Raw genomic sequence first — 22,331 nt, 5'->3', positions numbered from 1 at the left:
TTTTTATACAAAAGATCTTGCCGCAAGGTTCGTTTTGTTTTCCTTTGTCAAAGTTTGCCTGTAGTAATAATAACTGTTCTGAATTTGAATGCGTGGTTGTGATTGGACAGTTATTGGTCTTCGGAGCGCGAGCAGCCAGCCCAAAAACCAACGAGTGCGCGCGGCCATGTTGGAATTGTCAATGTTCTGAAAGAAGAGACAAAAGACAAGAGTGGCAACTCGTCGGATTTCTAGAAAGAGCGAGTGTATATTTACCTAAAACAACATAATTCAAACAGCTTTGAGAAACTATCAGTAACGTCGCAGCGGTGAAAACGTCGGATGAAGTATACTGAAGGTAACAGTATTCCCTCCGACTGGTTATAAAGTCACAATTCTCTAGTGTATTAGTTAACCAGCTAGCTAACGTTGCCGTTAGCATGTTAGCAGGTACATGCTAAGCGAACGTTAGCTTGTCAATATTTTTTGATCGGAATTTCGTTAGAAAAGTAACAGGTGCGATGTTTGTGGATATCCGAAGATAAATACTTCTGTGCGCACTACGCAGTGTTTCTCGATCACCAGTTTAAACCGTTTTAACTGACTAGCTGGCTGAGCGTTTAGGTGACCGAGCGCGATCTCGTTATAAGAGCTTACGAGTTCGCTTTGCCAGCTAAACTAGTAGCCACGTTTCCAGGCAAGAAGTTGGACGCTGCTGTCTGTCAGCCTCGCAAGCTAATCTAGTTTAGCTAACACTAGCAACAGCAAAGTGGCTCCTAAAAGGACAGACAAAAGACATACATTCGATTGCCTGCTTTCCTTGCCGTGCTGTTTAGGAAGATAGTATTGCGGTTAATATCAAATGATCAGCCAATCCAACATTCAAACACTGCCTGTTGTAGCGATAGCATGATGCTTGTTTTTAGCTCGCTATTTGGCTAACGATCCGAGGCAGCAACCCAAACAGGCTCAACAACAGCCTCAAACGGTTCACAACAAAGCGTAACTATCAGCCAAAGTTTGTTGTTGACGGACAGTTCTTGATAGCGCCCCCACCAGTGCGCAATTTATTTATGGTTAAAATCAGTTCGGTTGCTGGCACCAAACTAACGCTAACAATCTTACTAAAACAAATCAACGAAGTCGTTTTGGCCTGGTAATAATAAACCCACGTAGTCATGATGTCCACATTACTGATGCTTATCGAAAATCTCATTGTGTAAATATCTTGTGAAAGCACCAATAGTCATCCCTACAATATATATATATATATATATATATATATATATATATATATATCAAGGTATTTGCTCAAAAGTATTGTGACATTTCACATTTTTTATTTTCTCTGAATTTTCTATTCACCTGTAAATAAGTGTTCAAAAATAAATGGCCTGTTTCTGTTCATTGCCTGGCAGGTAACCTGGATTTTACGTTGGAAAAACAGATTCCCATAGCAGGTGCAGACTGCCATCTCAACTTCTGGCGTTACCGTGGAAGACACTGGGACTGGAACAAGACAGCTAAGAGATTTAAAAAGACTGTCAATGTAACAGAAAAGACCCTCGGAGTGATTTTCCTTTGAGCCAGTATTGAGCATCAGCAAACAAGTTGAGAGACTCTACAGTGATAAAGATCATAGGAATCATAATCAATGTGACTTGGCTCAGCGGACCATATTTTGCTACTAGTCAATTTGAATGTAAAATATATATATATAGCACTTGGACTTTCAAAAGCCAAGATACTTGGAGAAAATACAAAGAAGAAAATCCAGTAAGATCAATACTACAGCAAGGATAAGACTACTTTTGAGAGACAATTTACAAGAAAAAAAAGTTTGTTTTGGACAGATATATGATCTATTTAATCATATGAATGTTAATTTCTCCCTTTTTGGAGAGTTGTCTTGTAAATAGACAGAATTCATACGTTGGGCTCTTCTTTTCAAGAGGTCTGAACGTAGGGTTGTATACACATTACATTCTTTAAATAGGAAAACTAAAAGCAAAGTTTTTTAGTTTTTCACATTTTAGAGATATTTTTTACACAAGAGGGCATTAAGAGCCGAGTGAAGTGGAGTAACAAAACGTAAAAAGAAGAAAGTCAAAACAAATCTTTACACCACTGTGAGTGAATAACAGTTGAGCTGTTGAAGCCATGGCTACAGCAAGAACAGCAAACCCAACATCCATGATGGGATTGAACAAGCCAGCAAACGGGCAGCTCAGAGGACAGCCCAAGCCAGCTGGCCTACAATCAGGACCCCATGCAGCTGCCCAGCAACTCGGTGCCCACCAGAAAGGAAGCAGCATCCCCCAGACCAGTGGGGGCATCAAGTAAGATACTGTTTCCACAAATTCCCCCTGACCCTTGACCCTTGACCCTGACTCCCCTGACCCTTTCACTTACAGGGTAATGTTGCCCATTTTCACTAGCAAAATATGTCTGACTTTACCCTTTGGGAACGGTATGGTGATCATATTAGGTGTAATGTTTGTATTGGTTCCAGAGCTGGATTTGTCAGGCCCAATGGTGTCAGTTGACACTGGATCGTTGACCCTTTAAGATGGTTCCACTCAAATAAGCTCCGTTTGGTTTCAAGATGCCAGGTCCATGTCTCGTCTCGGATCCAAATATCCATTGACATTGCATTGTACTGAAAAGGGGCCGTGTCAAATTGGCATCCAAGCTGGGTCTGGCAGTTCTGAACTTCTGCCTGACTAATTCAAACTCTTTGATTATGATTTCCATTTTGATTGAGAGACATATTTTACTATTCTTCCTATACTATTCTTCCTTTTTAATAATATGGCTTAGGCAGAGTTGAGGTCTGTTACTCAAAAAAGTAATGTATTACACATTACACTCAAAAAAGTAATGCCTTACTTTACTTCATTACTCCCTGGAAAAGGAATTTGTTACACTACTCGTTACATTACTTTTGCGTTATTTTGCTCAATATGTTTCTGAAAAATGGCGATTCTACTGTTGAAACTGGCAACATTTCCTCTACCATGTACGAGGAGGCAACAAGCCTGTCCATCTCTGATTTTGATGTTACCTGGTGAAAAGCAAGCTTTTGCTGCTTGCTTGGGGTCAAAGCAGGCGACTCAGCTTGGCTCTGCGGGTCTCTCACAACCAGCTTTGTGTTAGCATCTTGCCTCTGCAGATGCTTTGAGAGGTTTGATCATGTTGTGTTCACAGCGGTAGCTAGCTGCTTCTGTCCAGGGCAAAGTTTGCAGTGTCACATTCTTGTCCTTCTGCGCAACAAATTCAAAGTAATGTGCATATCTCCACCCCTCAAAAGTTGTTGTAGAAGACGGTGAGGCAGGTGGAGGTGCTGCTGCTTCTTCCATTTTCCGCCACTGCGCCCACTTCACTAGAACACGTATTTGCGAGGGGTATTTATAGACCCCATCGCTGTATGTGTGTTTCTCTTAGGGTATACATTTCATTTTATTTTGTCCAATATTCAAATATTCCAGAATTGCATGTTGTGTTAAAATAAATATTATTTGTATCTAACACTTTTTAGCCGGATTTAATTGTAACGGAGTTCCCAGCTTGCCCTGGGGTAGTGTGTTTTGTTTGTAGATTTTTTTGTCAATGTTTTCAATTGTTTGTCAATGTGTTTTGGAGGTTAAAATGATTTCTTGTTCTATATGCATGATGTTGGTTATCTGCAAAGTTATGTGTCGACTAATAGTGCTGTTCTGCATGCTAATACAAAGTTGAAATGTTCTGGTGTGCAATTAAGTGACCCGTCTGAGGGGGCACAGGATCTGCTATTAAAACGTAGATCTTTTCTCTCTATACTTATCTTGCTAGTACGCAAGTAACGAGTTAAGTGTTTGATTAGTAACTGCAATGTGATTACTGCACTTAGGGGCAGTAGTGCCTTATACTCGTTACCGACAAAAGTAATGTGATTACAGTAACGCGTTACCCCCCAACACTGCTCTTAGGTGTGTGTTTGGGTGTTAAGTGTAGTCTTGACAATGCAAACTCCTCTAACCAGATTTGGTGATGACTGGAAGAAGTGCCTGCATCTGCCCCCAAGAGACACTAGAATGAGAACCTCGGTAAGTTAACTATATTATCAATATCAATCCAGGGTGTGATTTTCTCTGTGTGTTGGGGGGGTGGGGGGGGCTATGTGTGGGACAGCTGCCCGAGTGAAACGGAGAGGATTTGTCTGGAGACATCTATATAGGCTGAAGTGTGTGAAGATATTTTCAAAGTAGGCACTGGGATGTTTGTATTGTGTTCAGCTTGAGCTCAACATGCCCAACCCCACACGTACCCCAGTCACGCTTGTGCGTCAGTAGGCTCGTTTGAGTGCCGTGCTCTGTATATTTTCCTGCTTTTTTTAGTCCCTTGCCAGTTGCCACTCGCCAGTCACATGCCTGATCAATTGAGGACGATACTTTTTTGGATCCGTTCTTCGTAAGTCACACTGCTTTTTGATACTTCTGCCTCATGAGATTTCTTTCTGCTCTGCATCTCCCAGGATGTGACGTCAACCAAGGGGAATGAGTTTGAGGACTACTGCCTGAAGCGGGAACTGCTGATGGGAATCTTTGAAATGGGATGGGAGAAGCCCTCCCCTATCCAGGTAAATATCGCCAATAGAGCTCAGACCTCCTTTCTCTTAATGTTCCAGAATTATATACTATATGCTCAGCTCCTGGTGATAATTAATTGTAAAACGGTTGGATAGAATTATGTTCTGTGATATTTCTTGCCAATAATCTTTATAATTTGGAGATGAGGTGTTGTATAAAATGAACATAATTGGTTTGCGACCCTCCTCAGCCAGTATCTCTAATCTGCTCCATGTTGTCTTTGCTATCGGTGGAGATCAACCTTATCACCTAGAAGCAGGGGGGTTTAATACTACGTGCAAAGGAGGACTAAGTTAATGCAGGTTTTCATTCCAACCCAAGACTACACCTAGCCCCATAACGTGACGCCACTTACTGTACTTACTGTACAGCAGTCGGCGCCACACATCGTTAGAATCCTCAATAGGTGGACAAGGCTGTTCAAAAAGCTCTCCTACCCGTATCCGACCTCCGATTGCAGATCCGAAGATATGATCGTCCGCCCAGTGAAGCCAGTAATTTAGCCGGAACACCGGCGCTGTTAAAATGATACTGCTTGCGTGAAACAACCGTTTAGAAGCAGTCTTTGCACAGCCTGTGTGACACACACAAAGTATGGTCACAATTTGTGTTTAGATTTAGTGATGTATTATGGTCACATTTTGCGTTTGAACCTATAGATATTTTGTTTGGGTGAACCAAATTTCATAGTGTGCTCTATGCCTGTCAAGTATACTTCCGAGTTACGCCAGCAGGGGGAGATTCCGTTTCGGGAGCGCTAGTTGTAGTGCAAGCCGGCTTCCGTCCTTCAGAGGAAAGCCTGCCTGAAGAAACGATACATAACGTCTCCTGTCTCTCCTCCTTTCTACTGTTTAATACAGGTTAGTGGTGGTGTTGTCGCTATACAATGCACAGAATGTAAAGATAATATGTCTGACTTCATGAGCATGACGTTTGTTGTTGAGTTGGATGTTAGAAATGCATGTTTGGTGACTTAGTAAACGTGGGGTATTTCCTCATTCAACATGTCCGGGCGCACTGGTCTTGGCGTGCGTGCGGGTCGGCCGTGCTAAAATGGCGTTCGTGCCGCCAGTGTGTTACATTGTCACTCTACAGCTCTCTGACACTTTATTTTAAGGAAAGACTAAAATGGAAGACTCCTTGACACCTTGTATTTTGACTGAAATTGTTATGTTTGAGTTCTACATGCATTTGGGAAATGTAAGGTTTAAAGGTGATAATGTAATGTGAATATAATGTTAATTTAGCTGTGTAGTTTTGTTTCGTACCAGTAGGCTTTCAGTTATACATCAGATGTTTGATTACTTCTATGCCTAAACAGGGTAATTGCTAAATGTGGGTTACAGTACCACAATGACCTTACACCAGCTCTTGGGTGAAACTGATGCACTTTTAGTAGTGATACATTGTAGATTCATAGTAACTAGAGATTACTAATTCAGAATATGGAAATATGTGAACATGAAAATATGAGAATATGGTATTTTGTATTGTATGGTTGTTTAAGATGATTTTTGAAGAAAATAAGAAATAAGAGAAAACCAGAGTTAAATGAAAACATGCTGTTTAATAAAACAGAGGAAAGCCTGCCTGAAGAAACGATACATAACGTCTCCTGTCTCTCCTCCTTTCTACTGTTTAATACAGACAACTTAACTGTTACCCTGGTGCCCAACCCGGGCACCTGTAACACCTGCACTGAATTTACATCAGGGTGTGTTTGATCTCACTATCATGGTGCACCGCTTGCACGCGGCGAACAAACAACACATGCAGTCACACGGAGACGGCGGCTGTCAGTGATCAACGCAAATCCAGCGCACCTGAGAAGTAAAACATGTCATGAAATACTCAAACTCCCAAGGTTCCTGTCGGCACTTCTCCTGTCCTCAATACGGCACAGGCTGTGCAAAGACTGCTTCTAAACGGTTGTTTCACGCAAGCAGTATCATTTTAACAGCGCCGGTGTTCCGGCTAAATTACTGACTTCACGAGCCGGACGATCATATCTTCGGATCTGCAATCGGAGGTCGGATGCGGGTAGGAGAGCTTTTTGAACAGCCTTGTCCACCTATTGAGGATTCTAACGCTGTGTGGCGCCGCTTTACTGTACGAGAATATCTCGGGAGTACAGTATAAAGCTACACCATGTGATTTCACTGATGGCACACTTTCACCTTCATCATCTGGTACAGACAAACAGGCATACACGTGGCCCCCTGTAGGGCTTGGGTGAAGAACCCTGGTCTACATGCAGGAGGAAATTCAAAGTGACCCTAGGTGCCCTACACACAGTTAGCATTGTTAGGGAGGTGCATGTACCTGGCCTTAATGAGATGCTGGAGAATTGGACGTTTCTTTGTGGTCGCTACTCGCTCATTTTAATTGTTTCAGACTATGAGCATAGAAAATACCTTTCTGGATTGCAAAGGGACAGGCAGGGATATATTTTTTTCCCGTGTAGCACTTCATGGTTGATGGGTGGTTTTCAAATAATCCAGTGACCTCTGCTCGCTAGTAGGGATGGGCATTTCTAGCAAAAACACTATTCGAAATTCGCTGGCCAAATTCGAATTTAATTCGAATTTCGAAAATAAATAAAAAAATGTAAAAAAAAAAAAAAAAATTTTTTTTTTTTACATTTTTAATTTTTTTTACATTGACATTTTCGAAAATAAAAAACAGTTTTGACAATCATGAGTGGTTGTGTTTCATTAAATATTTAGTAGGCTCAGGTCTGAGTGCCAAAGGGGTGCCAAAGTCACCCCCTCTCCCTCTTCATGGGATTTCATCCGCCATTCATTTTTCCATAAACCTTGCTTAAAATGCTTATAGCGATTTGACTATACCGGTACTTAGAATCAGGGGAGACAATGCAACATTTCACTCAAAAAAAAAAAAAAAAATTCGAATTTCGAATTTCAATAATAAAAGTCGACCTTGATAATAACAACGATTATTCGAAAATTCGAAATTCGATGCCCATCCCTACTCGCTAGGGGTGCACAGATCGATCGGCAAGCAATCTGTGTCGGCCGATTTTGACCTCAAATATGCGATCGGCTGATTGCCGATATTTCGGCTGATTGCCGATATTTTTTATATGAAAAAAATAAAAGCCCTATCACTAATCAGGCTTTCCAACGATATAAAATACAATGCCAATTGGTATTATTAAAGGCGAGAAATAATCGACCTAAAATAACGTTTCCAAACTTTTGAGGAGTTTATATGTCGGTGATGGGTAATCGGTGATCGGTCGTTGGGCAGATATTTCCCATCGGTGGCAAAAAATGTGATCGTTGCACCCCTACTGCTCACTGTACTGATTGGGCTTGTCTGTGACCTCTGCTCACTGTACTGATTGGGCTTGTCTGTGACCTCTGCTCACTGTATTGATTGAACTTGTCTGTGACCTCTGCTCACTGTACTGATTGGGCTTGTCTGTGTGCCAACAGGAGGAGAGCATCCCAATTGCCTTGTCGGGCAGAGACATTTTGGCCCGGGCCAAGAACGGCACGGGGAAAAGTGGAGCCTACCTCATCCCTCTCCTAGAGAGGATCGACCTGAAGAAGGACCATATCCAGGGTGAGATGAGTTCCCTCTGCTTTTGCTTTTCAGGGGTGCTCAAACTCTTTCCCATGAAGGGCCGAGGGCCAAAAATAAACGTTGTCGAATTACATTAAAATGTATTGTGTTTTATAGAAAATTAACATTCTAAATCTAAAATAACATTTCAATATAATAATCTACTTTTTATCTGTTTGGTAATTGTAATAATTTGCAATTGGTTATATATATTTAAAAAAAAACATCTGCATTTGTGGGGAGCTTAAACATTTAATCAGTAAACACCCAGTTAAAAACAGTTGTATTTTCCACCTTTGTAATCAAGAGAGAAATTTGACTTACTGTAATTCACAACTTGAAAAATCCTCAAGGTACTTTGAAAATCAGCTTTATTGTCCATCTTTTGTAAACAATTTGCCATGACAATTTGCAGGGATGCAATCTCAGGAGTGAACACAGTATCCGCAGCCACATTCAGACACTGTTTCACAAAGTCACCACATGAAAAAACTCGTCCACCCTTTGCAATCAGTGCAGATATCTGATAACTTGCCCGAGTTGCATTCTGGAAAAAAAAAAAAAAAAAAAAAATCCCCCAAATCCGTGGCGGGTCAAAACAAACGGCCCGCGGGCCCCAAAATGGTCAGCACTGGCTTAAAGGGACAGCTCACCCTAAAATCCAAAATACATATTTTTCCTCTCACCCGTATCAGTGCTGCACGATCAATCGAATCACAATCGCGATGTCAGCATGTGCGATTACGTAACCACAAAAGGGTGCGATTATTTAGAAAAAGTGTGTGTGTGCCTCGTCTAACGTTACACGCAAGGCAGCAAATAAACAAATACATGTTTCTCTGCCATCACACTGGACATCAACGCTAGCGGGAGACTCCTCCCACTACTGAAAATATATAGTGTTATTATGCATAATAATGTTAACACATAAACATAACCTCTTACTGAGAGAGAGCAGCCATGATTGCTAACGGCTGCCTAAGCTAAGTAAGTAGCCTATCAGAGAAGTATGTAAACAGCCATGTGATTAGTGAGAAAGTCGGTAAAAGGAGGAGAGAGCTGCAGGTCTTATGCAAAACTAGTTCAGGTTTAAGTGTACAGCAGAGGCCCATACCACGAATGGAGGATAAACGATGCAGAATCTGTCTTTTGATCTGGTTTGACTTAACCAGTAAAGCCAAGATCTGGCTGTACATAATGTGATAACCTGGTGAATGAGGCCATTGAGTTTATTTTGAATGTTATCGGAATTGTTTGCATCTGAACTAATGGCTCACAACCTCACAACACAAGTCAAATGTTATTGTCGGGCCAGATGATAGACCTGAATGTGTCTTTTGGTCTGTGAATATAACATTTTATTTTTCATGTAAGCGGTTTTGCTGTCACACCAGCTCCATTGCATTCTCAATTCTTCCTATGTCTTGTTTCTCATACCAGCCATAGTAATGGTGCCCACGAGAGAGTTGGCCCTGCAGGTGAGCCAGATCAGCATCCAGGTCAGCAAGCACCTGGGAGGGGTGAAGGTCATGGCCACCACCGGAGGAACCAACCTGAGGGACGACATCATGCGCCTGGATGAGATAGGTAGTTATTTTCTTTATGCCACTAAATATGGAATGAGATGGGAAGGAAGGACCATTTATATGCAGCTCAGTATTTGCAAACATACTTAGTATTTGCTAATACTGTACTTGGTGGTTCTGGAGTAGCAGCAGAACCAGTCTTCAGATTATACAAATTATGATTGTTATATTTGAATGAATTTTAGAAATATGTTGTTTATGACGCAATTCTATTGCTCATTGTGCACTTTTTTCTGGTATTTATACTCAAGTTAAATTTTTGATATGACCGCACTACTCTGGCTGAATGACATGCAATTCTGTTGACCTCAGTTTGAACTATGTCCAGGAGGTGTCTTCTAAACATGTTGTGGAAGAATATTGCACAAGTCTCCTCTATGCAAGTTGATCTAATGTGTCCTTCTCTCAGTGCATGTGGTGATAGCCACACCAGGCAGGATCCTTGACCTGATCAAGAAGGGTGTGGCCAAGGTGGATAGAACCCAAATGATGGTGATGGACGAGGTGAGCGTGGCCTGACAAATCACTTCTTCTCAGTAACTACTTCATTTAAACATTAAAGTCAAGCTGAACCTGTTCGTCACGTGCATAATGAGTCCCTTTCAGACTGAAAACATAGTTTGTCTAAGATGACAGGTTGAGAGGCGGGTCATAGTATCATGTCGATGATTTTATTTGACAATCCTGGCGTGTTCCGCCTCCAAATCGAGTGGGATTCAGTGTGTTGTGGCGCTCCCCTCGGGAAGAGCCTTTTGACGGGAGGGTAGTGGCTGAGTGGAGCTCAGCGAGCCGCAGGCAGCCAGCTGCCTTCGTGTTGCCGAGCGGAGAGTGCAGCACGTCGGCCTGGAATCTCCGAAGTGCAACCCCTGACAACCAAGCTCTCGGATGCGCGTGCCATTATCTCTGCTGTAACGAGACGATATCCCTGGAATGCGCGTTTTAACGAGCCAGTTACATTTCTTTGCATTCTTAGAGATTATAGTTTTTGTTTTTTGTTCATGTTTCTAACAATTGGCCAAGTTAGTAGTTAGTTTATGGGATAGAAACTCTGCCAGATGACAGGCACTAGGCTCAATTTTCTACTTCATTTGGAAGAGAAAATTATCCAGAAATTAAGATTTGATTGACAGCTGCATGTCGTGATATGATTGGTTGAAATGGGGCAGAAATTTGATAGTACTGGGTGACGTCAGCAAACTGTAAATTACTGTTATCAATGAAATCTTGAAAAACGAACTTTTGATGCGAAAAACTAAAGAAATTAGATTGTTGTGATTTGTTTTGCATACATTATTAAATAGGTGCACTGCATACCCAGGTATTTGAACTAAAAGAAAAGAAAAGTCATTCTTGGGTTCAGCTCGACTTTAAGGTTACTCAACAGCCTGCCACTTTTGACACCCTGTATCTCGTCATCTTATCCTTATATTCAGGCAGACAAACTGCTGTCCCAGGACTTTGTAGTCCTGATTGAAGATATTATCAGTTTCTTGCCCAAAGGCCGTCAGATCCTGCTTTACTCTGCCACCTTCCCAATCAGCGTGCAAAAATTCATGGTGAGAACACACAACAATGTTGATACTCTGGAAGATGTGCATTTTGATCTTGTCAGTTTTATCTGAGATGTTGCAAATGTTTTTTTAAGGGGAAAAATATCCCCTAAATGAAATGTCTTGAATGATTTTCTGAACAGATTAAATTTGTCAGTGTTCCTCATTAGAGCACTCTTATGAAAGCATTGTATGTGTCTGTCCAGTCAAAGCACCTGCAGAAACCGTATGAGATCAACTTGATGGAGGAGCTGACCCTGAAGGGCATCACTCAGTACTATGCATACGTGACTGAGAGACAGAAGGTCCACTGCCTCAACACTCTCTTCTCCAGGGTGAGTGCAGCAGCTGTACAGATGCAGCTTGTGTTGACCCACATGGGATGTTGGAGACACAGAGGGTCTACTCTAGGGTAGGGCTGCACGATTAATCGTATTTTCATCGTCATCGCGATATGAAAATGCGCGATGAACACATCGCAAAAGTCACGTGTTATCGCAATTTTTTTTATTTTTTTATTTTTTACAGTGCACCTGAACGCAACATGCAAGATACCCGCTGAATAAGTGTCCAAATGTTCATGTCATTCTGGCCAATACTCCACTTCTGTTATAACATTTCAGTCTGGAATATGGAATATCTTTCAATAATCGTTATGACTAAAAGGCTAAAAGTAATCTCATGTCTAGGAAATGACTGTTCTACATTGAAGTAAAAATGTAAATAATTAACTTGTTGGTTTTGGATTTTTTTTAGCTTCAAGAGTGCATTTTTGTTCGTATGACAGGCTTTGAGAATCCCGTGCCACTTACTGATACATAGCTTAAATTAACACACTCATATTGCAAAATGAATTTAGGCCCTCACTGTAATACTTCAGAAGTTGAATTTGAAGTTCAGCATTAATACATTTGTCATTTTTTGTCTTAGATTTACCTTTGTGTGTTATTGCAATATAAAACTACATAATTGAGAATCGATTCTAGATTCTGGAATCGAGAATCGCTTCTGGAATCGGATCGTGACCCCAGGAATCGGATCGGATCGTGGCTTAGCCGGATCGGAGCACCCCTACCCATTAATATTTTTGTTTATAGCATTTTTTGTATTTATCGCAGGTCATATCGTCATCGCAATATTGAACGGTGTTATCGCACATCGCAGCTTTTCCTCATATCGTGCAGCCCTACTCTAGGGCACGTGATATTCTTTGTATGCTTCAATGACCTGCCTGATGGCATGTCTTATTTCTCTTCTTACAGCTTCAGATCAACCAGTCGATCATCTTCTGTAATTCCACTCAGAGGGTTGAGCTCCTGGCGAAGAAGATCACCCAGCTGGGCTACTCGTGCTTCTACATCCACGCAAAGATGATGCAGGAGTACAGGAACCGCGTGTTCCACGACTTCAGGAATGGCTTGTGCAGAAACCTGGTCTGCACAGGTGGGTGAAGGGCATCGGGATGTTTAACAAGCGCAGACCTTTAAAGGAACACTCTGCCCATTTTCAACCAGCTTTGTATCATTAGAACATCAGTAGTATATCAGAAAACTGTAAACTGTTTTGAAGTCCGTCATTTAATTTGACGGTTATTGAGTGTGGACCAGTGACATCACTGGTCCACACTAACTCAAATTAATAACTCATTAACTCAAATCAGCTCTCAATAACTGTCAAACTAGATGAATGACAGAATGTTTGACAGTTATTGAGAGTTGATTTGAGTTAATGAGTTATTAATTTGAGTTAGTATGGTCCACACTTTAACACTCAATAACTGACATTAAATGACAGACTTCAAAACAGTTTACAGTTGTCTGATATACTACTGATGTTCTAATGATACAAAGCTGGTTGAAAATGGGCAGAGTGTTCCTTTAAGCTCATGGGGAAGTGGTGTGGCCATTCAGCTTTATGGCAACACGCCCCCCACCACCCACTCCCCTTAACCCACCCCTCGAATCCCAACTCTCGACCACAGGGGTTTTCAAAGTCTGAGCCTGCGGGCCTCCCCTCGGCCCTCAGACAACCCCCCCCCCCCCCCCTCCCCACCAAGTTTACTTGCTTAGTTTTGCTCAGAGCCGTATAATAGAAGAGTTCCGACATCTCCATTCACTCCAATGGACCAGTTTTTTTCCAGGAAGTAGAAAGTGGAACTCTTGAGTAAAAAAAGCAGCACTCTCGAGTTGCAGCAAAATAGACAGTGTTGTACTTTGAAAGGGTTTTTCATCCCTTGAAGTGAATCAAATTGTACATTATCGGCTTTATTTTAGCATGCAAAAGTAGCGCGAGACCCATTCCTGGCTGTTCATTGGCTAATGAGTCTCGCATTTTGGTCATCCGCTGACGCCACTCTCTCTCTAGAGGACACTAGTTTTGCTCAATTCCTACTAGATGCCTATGGGATTGTGATTGTTATTGGATCCCAGATATAATAAGCACTCAATAATTTAGCCAAGGTAGCCTGATGATGCCGTTTGATTTCAGAATACATAAAAAGGGGGGTACGGTGGTGCAGTGGTAAGCGCCGTCGCCTCACAGCTCGAAGGTCCTGGGTTCGATTCCCACCTGGGACGCTGTGAGCGCTGAAGGAATGCGTGCCCATCCGCATGTCCTCGAGTGCCCACCGCCCGGGTGGGGTCGTCAAAAAGGGCCTTTCTGTGTGGAGTTTGCATGTTCTCCCCGTGCCTCCCGGGGGTTTCCTTCAGGAACCCCTTCACCAAAACATGCAATATCCTGGTTGCTAATGTGGTTCCTCCTCTGGTCGTTAAGGGCGCCTGTTCAGAGGGAGGGGAACTGGTTGGAATAGCGTGGTCCTCCCACGTGCTATGTCCTACCGGTGAAGCTTCCCCTGTCAGGTGAAAAGAAGCGGCTGGCTAACTGCCCATGTCTCGGAGGAAGCATGGAGCCAGTTTCGGCTCTCCCCAGATCGGCAGAGGGTGGAGCAGCAACCAGGATAAATAAATTAAATTAGCACTAATGGGGGATAAAAATGGGATAAAAAAATCGGCGGGGGGGGGGGGGGGGGGGGGTACATAAAAAGGTACTGTATGTCTGAAGGCATTTATTTGTTTCTGGCGCACACATTTAGGTTATTCTATGTGATCTCCTTTTGATAACTAATGTAATATTTTTTAGCCTGCCCTGTTTGGAGTGCCCCTACCACCCTTCCTATCCCTAGCTACAGCCCCTAGCCACTCCCCCTACCCACCCCTCAAATCCAAACTTCCACCTTCCTATCACTAGCTACGTTCCCCTCGCTTCCCTGAGTAAGTGAGTGAGTGAGTGAGTGAGTGTCCTGACTTTGCCCTCCCCTGCCCCCCGGCCATTAATACTCTTGAGTGATTATGAATGCTTGGCTATTTGGTGAACTTGTTTATGTGCTTTGTTTTCTCTCAGACTTATTCACGAGGGGTATTGACATCCAGGCGGTGAATGTGGTCATCAACTTTGACTTCCCCAAAAGCGCAGAGACCTACTTGCACCGCATCGGCAGATCAGGTGAGGAAGATCCCCTAATGCAAACCAGTGTTGTCGTCAAGTCACTATATCTCAAGGTCCAGTCCCCGTTACCTGAGGTGATTTCTGATCAAAGTTCAGTCTGCAGGCTTGGAATTCCCCTTCACACACACAGGAAGAAGAGGACAAACAGTCAAATAGTCACAGGAAAAGTCAGTTGAATCTTCTTGCGAATATCAGCGCTCAGCCCGCTCACTTCCTGTCTGATGCTTAACTCATTCATGGCCAGTTTAGGACTGCCAATATTTAGCACAGGCCAAAGATTTTCATAATTGTTGGTCATCTTTCAAGACCCACAGTAAATTATCTATTAGCACCAAAGTGATTTGCAATACCTCAAAATGAAGATGTATGTCTCTGGGTTCACCAGGGGAAAAAAAGTGAGCTTTTAGCATGTTCTGTACTCTACTTATAGCCATTTATATACACCCTGTTTTCACCAAAAAGGTCTCTCTGAGAAGAGAAACAGGAGAAAAGGCCATTTTTTGTAAAGGACACAATCTCAGGCAGAACTCGCTCTCAATTCTTTTATTTTGAACTGTATTGACATCAGACATGTAAATATTATTCGTTATGACACAAATGACAAAATATATATATATATATATATATATATATATATATATACATGAAGTGCTTTTTTTACATTCAACAATACAGTTTACTCAGTGTGAGTGAGTGTGCAGACAGACACACAGACAGACGGACAGACAGACACACACACACACACACAGAGAGAGAGAGTTCTGTCCACAGCTGCTGCTGGATCGCACCTCCTTCCCAGGGAACACTATTGATCGCCCCGCAAATTAGCATAGGAGGGGAACACCAAACTGGTCTGAGATCAGCGTCTAGCCTCCTCTGCCTCTGCATCGTTTTCCTCCTCTCGTTCGGGCTGGGACGAATGCTGCGACACAGGAACGGGGTCGGCTTGGCGTTGGGACCAGGCGCTGGAACCGGATCGATCATGTTGGTTTGACTACCGCGAACAACTCAATCCAGGTTCGCCCTGCAGCAAGGCGACCAGCGCAGCGCGCCGAGGGGTGTTTCAATGGCGTTTCTCCTCTATGCAACAGGCAGCGTTTCTCCGTTTTCTCCTCCTCTTCCATTTCAAAACAACAGCTGCGGTATGTGTTTGTTCACGTGTTGTCGGTGTTGTCGGTGTTGTCGGCTTTGTCTTTGAGGCCAGGGACCTGATACCATGTCACAGGCTGGGGAAGTCTTTGAACTACGCGCTGCACTAATAAAAACAAAAACACGTCAAACACGTCTTTGGCGTGGAGGGCTATTCCTGATAACACGTTAAAGACGTCTTTGCCGATGAATGAGTTAAAGATGAAATGAACTCAACGGAGCCCAAGTGGCGTGTGGGTCGGAGTCAAGTTTCAGACTGAAAAACAAAACATGTCTGAGATGACAGGTTGAGAGGCGGGCCATAGTAGCAAGTCGATGATTTGATTGGACTATTCTAGGGACTGGATTTGGCTTTGGCCAATCCTGGCGTGTTCCGCCCCCAAATCCCCCAAAGTGGGATTCCGCAGCATGTTGTGGCGCTACGCAAGAGAGCCGCAGGCAGCCAGCTGCCTTTTTGTGTGGAGCAGAGCGGAGAGTGCAGCCTGTTGGCCTGGAATCTCAGAGGGGCCGGGGTCTGAATTCGGTCTTAACTATGTTAACTAATGTTATCCTGGAATGCGATTTTAACGAGCCACTTAACATTTCTTTCCATTCTTAGACATTACCGTTTGCTTTATTTTGTATGTTACATAGAATTGGCCAAGTTATTAGTTAGTTTATGGGCTAGAAATTCTGCCAGGTTAGACACTATGCGCCAGTTTCTCCTTCATTTGGAGGAGAAAATTCTCCTGAAATAAAGATTGATTGACAGCTGCCATGTCGTGATATGATGATTGGTTGAAATGGGGTAGAAATTTGATAGTGCAATGTGACGTCAGCAAACTGTAGATTGCCGTTATGAGTGAAATCTTGAAAAATCAACTTTTGATGTGAAAAAGTGTGAAAAACTAAAGAAATTAGATTTTTGTGATTTTTTTGTGTGTGCATACATTAATAAATAGGTGCACTGAAATACCCAGGTATTTGAACTAAAATGAAAAAAACAACACATTTTTGTATTCAGCTGGACTTTAATTGCTCGGGTGTGTGTGTGCATGCACCACAGTGGAGAGGTCCGCCTAACCAAGCAGGAACGTTCTTACAAAAACTAACAAAACAAAAAACGGTATTTATCAATTAGCAAGTCTCGAGTCCTTGTCTGCAACTTCCGAGTCCCAATGCATGGACGCTTGAGTCCAAGTCATCAGTGCTCCACCTCGAGTCAGAGTCCTGGACTCAAGTACTACAACACTAGTCTCTTAAAACAGACTGTATCATCTACATCCGGCGAATGCAGCTAAACAGTCTGTACGTTACACCCCCAGAACACGCACAAGGAAGTTGGGAAAAAAACCTTCAGACTGGAAGGAAGTTCGACAAAATCCGACCAATCACGACACGCGTGTCCACGAAAAAAAATTCTGATTGGGCTAATGGACTTTGGACTCTGCTTCCCATTCCGGTTGGTGCATGATTCTCCCCCACGAAGTACAGACGGTATGGCGGAAGCATTTGAAAATTGCGGAAGCCAACTCGTCTGTTCTAAGAGACTACTACAACACTGATGCAAACACAGTCTGCTTGTGTTACAGCTACCACTCAAAATCTGGCACATTTAATCTACACTTTATAACGAGGCCTTTCTTTCTGTTTCCTCCTCAGGGCGTTTTGGTCACCTGGGACTGGCCATCAACCTGATCACTTCAGAGGACCGCTTCAATCTGAAGGGCATCGAGGACCAGCTGGTTACTGACATTAAGCCCATTCCAGGCAGCATTGACAAGAGCCTGTACGTGGCCGAGTTTCACTCTGTGGATCCAGACGACGACGCCATCGAAGCAGGGGTCAAACACAAGGAACTGGGAGCAGCCTGATTCAATGGTCAGTTCTTCTCTTCTCACAGATGAGGTGGGAGAGCATAAGGCAGTGATACTCAACTTGCGCCCCCTGTGTGGCCCCTGATGGAATTGCAAAAAAAAAAAAAAAATTACAGTGCACCTGAACACAACATGTAAGATACCCGCTGAATAAGTGTCCAAATGTTCATGTCATTCTGGCCAATACTCCACTTCTGTTATAGCATTTCAGTCTGGAATATGGAAGATCTTTCAATAATCTATGATTTAGCTGCTAAATTGTCAAATACCGCCATCTGCTCGCTACCCAGGCACTTATGTATGTACTTAACCTAACTAACTATCCGGTGTGCAACATTGTCTGACTAAACTTCGGCTGACACCCCAAAAACCTACAATAAAAATGTATATTGATTGTTTATTAACTGGCCCCTGGCCTTCTATCATTTCACGAAAGTGGCCCCCGGGCAAAGCAAGTTGAGTATCCCTGGCATAAGGTTTTGGATAACAAACAGCGACGTCTTGTTTCTGTTTTAAGATTGTTCAAAACGAGGGGTAGGATGAAGTGACGTACCCAGAAGTGTTAAACACTTAAGCTTAACTTTGACCATACATTTACATTTTGAGATGAGATGAGCGATGAACTTTATTGTCCCAGGAGGAAATTTGTCTTGGGCAAAAGTACTTGTACCAACATCGGTGTAACACAGAACAGACACGGTCACAGTCACAGCATTGCACTAAAACACAGGAAGAGTGTCGGCTAAGGCACAAGATTTCACAGCCCTATTGCACAGTATGTTTAAATCATCCAATCCCTTTAGTAAGGGAACAATAAAATAAACAATAAAACCATAAAAATCAATAAAAATACAAATCGGCAGCGGATTAGATAAAAGAATAAAAGAGTAAATTTTAACTTAATTGTTTAAGTCCTAGTACAGATTTGGATTCGGGACAGTTGTTTGGCGTGTCGGTCGGGCGATCAAATGTTTTCTGGGCATATTTAGGATTAGGCATGTGCTGCGATGAGATTTTGACGGTATGATAACCTTAATGTAGAGTGGCGCACACCCAAAAAGTTTGAAAAGGTGCAGACTAACGAAAATTCAAAGTAACATAAAGAAAGGAAGTCGCACACTCAAAAATCTCCTCTGCTGTGTTTAATAAATGACACCAACATGTTTCGGCGAAAGTGCCTCCGTCAGGGTGCAGTACAACATCAGGAGGTGTGACCCTTTTTATAGGGCACACCTTCTCAAATCAGTTGCAGGTGAGACAATTACAGGGTTTAAGACATATATACAGATTCAATTGGGTACAGATTTCCATTTTCAAGAAACACACAATCCAATAATCTGTTTAGGAAAAACATTTCACAATTAAAGTAAATAAAGGTTAAAAAATTGAATATGGTACCAAACTAGGTACATATTTAGGCAACAAGGTTGGCCTAGTTCTCTCGATTTACGCAGCAATACAGTAATTATTCAAAGAAACAGCCTTAGGTCATAATCCATATTTAAACCATTATCAGAAAGTGTATTTAGTTGTATTTAGGTGAAAGGATAAGTGTCGTCTTCCTCAGGTTGTAGAACAGCAGCCGACATGGATTTGGGTGCAGCGCACACAGCCAGCTGTCTCGACTGAAGGGTTGCTTGAGCAATGAGTCATTCACGTGGTTGTCTTCAGAATTCCTAACTCCACTTCTGTTTTTCAGGAGAAACGGGGCGCTTGGCATTCATCACACGTGGGCTACACATCAAGACAAGATTCCCAAGTGAAGATTTCTCTCCTCCACTTTGCCATCAAAATGGTCCATTTTTTTAAATTCATTTTTATTTCCAGTTTTAGTTTACAACAGTGGGTCGGTTCTATCTCTGCATAGTTTACAGCACACAAACTGCCAACTGTTAAGTCAGTCTGGCCTTCTTGCCACACTGCCAGTGATATCACTGTAATCTGTGACTTAGGCTCAATTGCAGAAGTCTGTCTTTACCCTTAGCCTCTAACTACACTGGAGGGAAATTCTCATTAACTTTTTTTTTATTTTATTGTCGTTTGATCTAAGAGAAATGTGAAATCAAAAGATGGATTTGAATGATTCGGCCCAAGGTCACGTCCATGCTGTTGCAGATGAGGTTCTTTCCTCCGGTCATGTTCACCTCATGCAGGCACGCCTTTGAGCAAGATGGCTAAAGAGAAAACCAAAGCTGAAGAATAAGCCAGAGAATTAAAGATAGAATATAGAAGGCTCCACAAACCAAAATGACCACTTTTTCTCTGAAGGCTGTCTGAAAGAAAAGAAGGCTGCCATGATGCTGCAGTGTCACAGAACAATGTTGACAATGAACTTGATGCTTTTTTAATGGTCAAGTGTTTACTGCACAAATCTGCTAAAGAGGAGCGTGTAATGTCAGTGACACTACGTGGTTCATTTTGTCAAAGCACAGACTTCCTAACGAGGGTTAGGGCCTGTGTCCACCTAGCGTCTTTTTCCGACTGTTAAACGCTGGGAGTGCGCTGGGGAGCGCTGATCCCAGCGCACAATATACAAGGAAGCAACGTTAGTTCAGTGCGGTAGGAGCTTGATAGCTGACTGCTAGCACGCTAACAACACAGGTAGGCTACGCTATTAAAAGCAGTAAGCACAACACTCACCAGAAATATTAAGTGTCTAGCCAATCTGCTCCCACAATTGAGCCATTCTGTCTCTGTTGCGATAGTTTCTCCATATGATTAGTTGCCAGAAAAGGAGCACCCGACACAGCGTCTTCCTGAAAAGTTAAATTATTCTCAGCTGGAAGCGCTGGGAGCCGGCGCACAAAAACGCCGGAGCGCTCTGAAAATAGACGCTGGGTGCAGCGCACTTTCTCTAGACGTCCGTGTGCGCTCGCATACGCTCTCCCCCCATTGGAAACAACTGAAAAAAGACGCTAGGTGGACACAGGCCCTTAGTCGGTTTATTAGCTAATTGTTGTATTTCATTGATCCCTTCAAAACTATAGCACCAGGCAGCATCTTCTCAGGTCTTTAGATGATCAATGATTTTATGTGAACCTGACAGGCTGAGGGTCCTTAATCGACATGGCAACTACTTTTTGATGCCAAGACTCCCAAAATGTCATTGTAGTGAAACCAGTCAACTTGTTCCATCATTCAGTATCTTCTACACTCCAACGTGCCTTAATCCAACAACCATCCACTTAGCTGTCTTGTGATTTATTTTATTTTATTCCCAGGTCCCAATCCCAACTCTTGTCTTCTGAGAGAGAAAAAAGTACCGTTAATGTTGGGCTTGAGAAGTAAGCAGGAGCACTCACAAGATGGTCATTACCAACGATAAGTGGTTATTATGAGGAATTGCAGCAATTGCTTTTCAGATTTTTTGAAGTGTAGTTGCGCTCTGAAAGGAATTACTGTTTTTCCTTTGTCTTGTAACATGTTACATTTGACCAGCTGCAGCTGTGTTGTTGGTAGAGCTATGGTAAAGCCTCAGCACATTATTACTTAATAGACCTATATCTTAAAATTTGAGGGATCACTCGTCCCCCCTGCGCCCCTCTTGTTTTCCAATTTTATTACAATTATCTGTACAAACCAAAGGTCCTACTTCAGCTCCTTCACAGCCAGACCTGGGGCAGGGACTGCTTCAGGTTCTCGCCCCCTTCTCCTCGTCTGTGATGACCAGGGGTGTACAGGTATACCCTGGGCATCACAGACAAGGACTTTGCAATCCTTTCTCTTGGCTGTCAGCGGGCTGTCGGCAAGAAATCTTTTGATTTCTCAAAATGTCCATGGCATGCCCATGTCAGTCGACTGAATGACAGTCCGTCAGAGAGGGCGCTGTTGTTCGCCCCCCTAACCATTCACTTTTTGGTTTCTTTTTAATTAGTGGTCTCGCTGAAGCTGTATGATTGACTCTTTGGCTCAGCCTCAGCACCAGCAGAGAAGGGCTCAGTGTTTCTGCTCTTCTTAAGAAGAGCCCCGTCTTTTCTTCATGTCGGGCTCTGGAGTACCATCGTTGATGCTGGATCTTGGCTCCCTAGTATACGTGAAGGCGACGCTTAGGCCCAAGAAATGTCACTTTTTTTATTACAGTCATGGGGATGCTTATGTTGACATTAAAATGTGAAAGGGAGAACCACCACCATCGACAGTATTTCATAGCCATAGCATTTTTTTTAAGTGTTTTGTAATTGGGCTTGAAACCTTGTCAAATCCAGACCACCTTGTCAAGACCATATTGTCCCAGCTCTGAAAATGTGGAGAAAGCAGTGACCTCCATTGTGTTTGTCATCATGACACCAGATGTTTTGTTAAGGAGAGAGATGCCAAGTTTATTTTCTGTGTGCCAGCGCCTCAAACGAATGAAATAAAGTCCAACTGAATCTCAATTTTTGTCTCTTTGTCTGTATGATGTATGTTTTTGCAGAGTGGGTTCTTAAATGTTTTTGTTGTTGGAATTACTGTCATTCAACCCTAATGAGTATTTTAATCCATTATACACCA

General features: G+C 42.7%; 1 protein-coding gene across 1 annotated transcript; it reads left to right on the top strand.

The window, feature by feature from the left end:
* The first annotated feature begins 198 nt into the window (after nucleotides 1-198).
* Nucleotides 199-21,576, top strand: ddx61 (DEAD (Asp-Glu-Ala-Asp) box helicase 61). The gene is made up of 13 exons (XM_083661362.1): nucleotides 199-337; nucleotides 1,398-2,318; nucleotides 4,001-4,064; nucleotides 4,493-4,597; nucleotides 8,066-8,195; nucleotides 9,636-9,782; nucleotides 10,191-10,285; nucleotides 11,215-11,337; nucleotides 11,538-11,666; nucleotides 12,594-12,774; nucleotides 14,731-14,832; nucleotides 17,626-17,844; nucleotides 19,540-21,576. The coding sequence occupies exons 2-12, from the start codon at nucleotides 2,140-2,142 to the stop codon at nucleotides 17,835-17,837; spliced, it is 1,467 nt and encodes a 488-aa protein (XP_083517488.1). The 5' UTR covers nucleotides 199-337; nucleotides 1,398-2,139; the 3' UTR covers nucleotides 17,838-17,844; nucleotides 19,540-21,576.
* Nucleotides 21,577-22,331: the final 755 nt, after the last annotated feature.

This window comes from Poromitra crassiceps (genome assembly GCF_964638095.1).
Source record: "Poromitra crassiceps genome assembly, chromosome: 26".
NCBI classification, from domain to species: domain Eukaryota; kingdom Metazoa; phylum Chordata; class Actinopteri; order Beryciformes; family Melamphaidae; genus Poromitra; species Poromitra crassiceps.
This window is presented reverse-complemented; position numbering and strand designations above follow the sequence as displayed.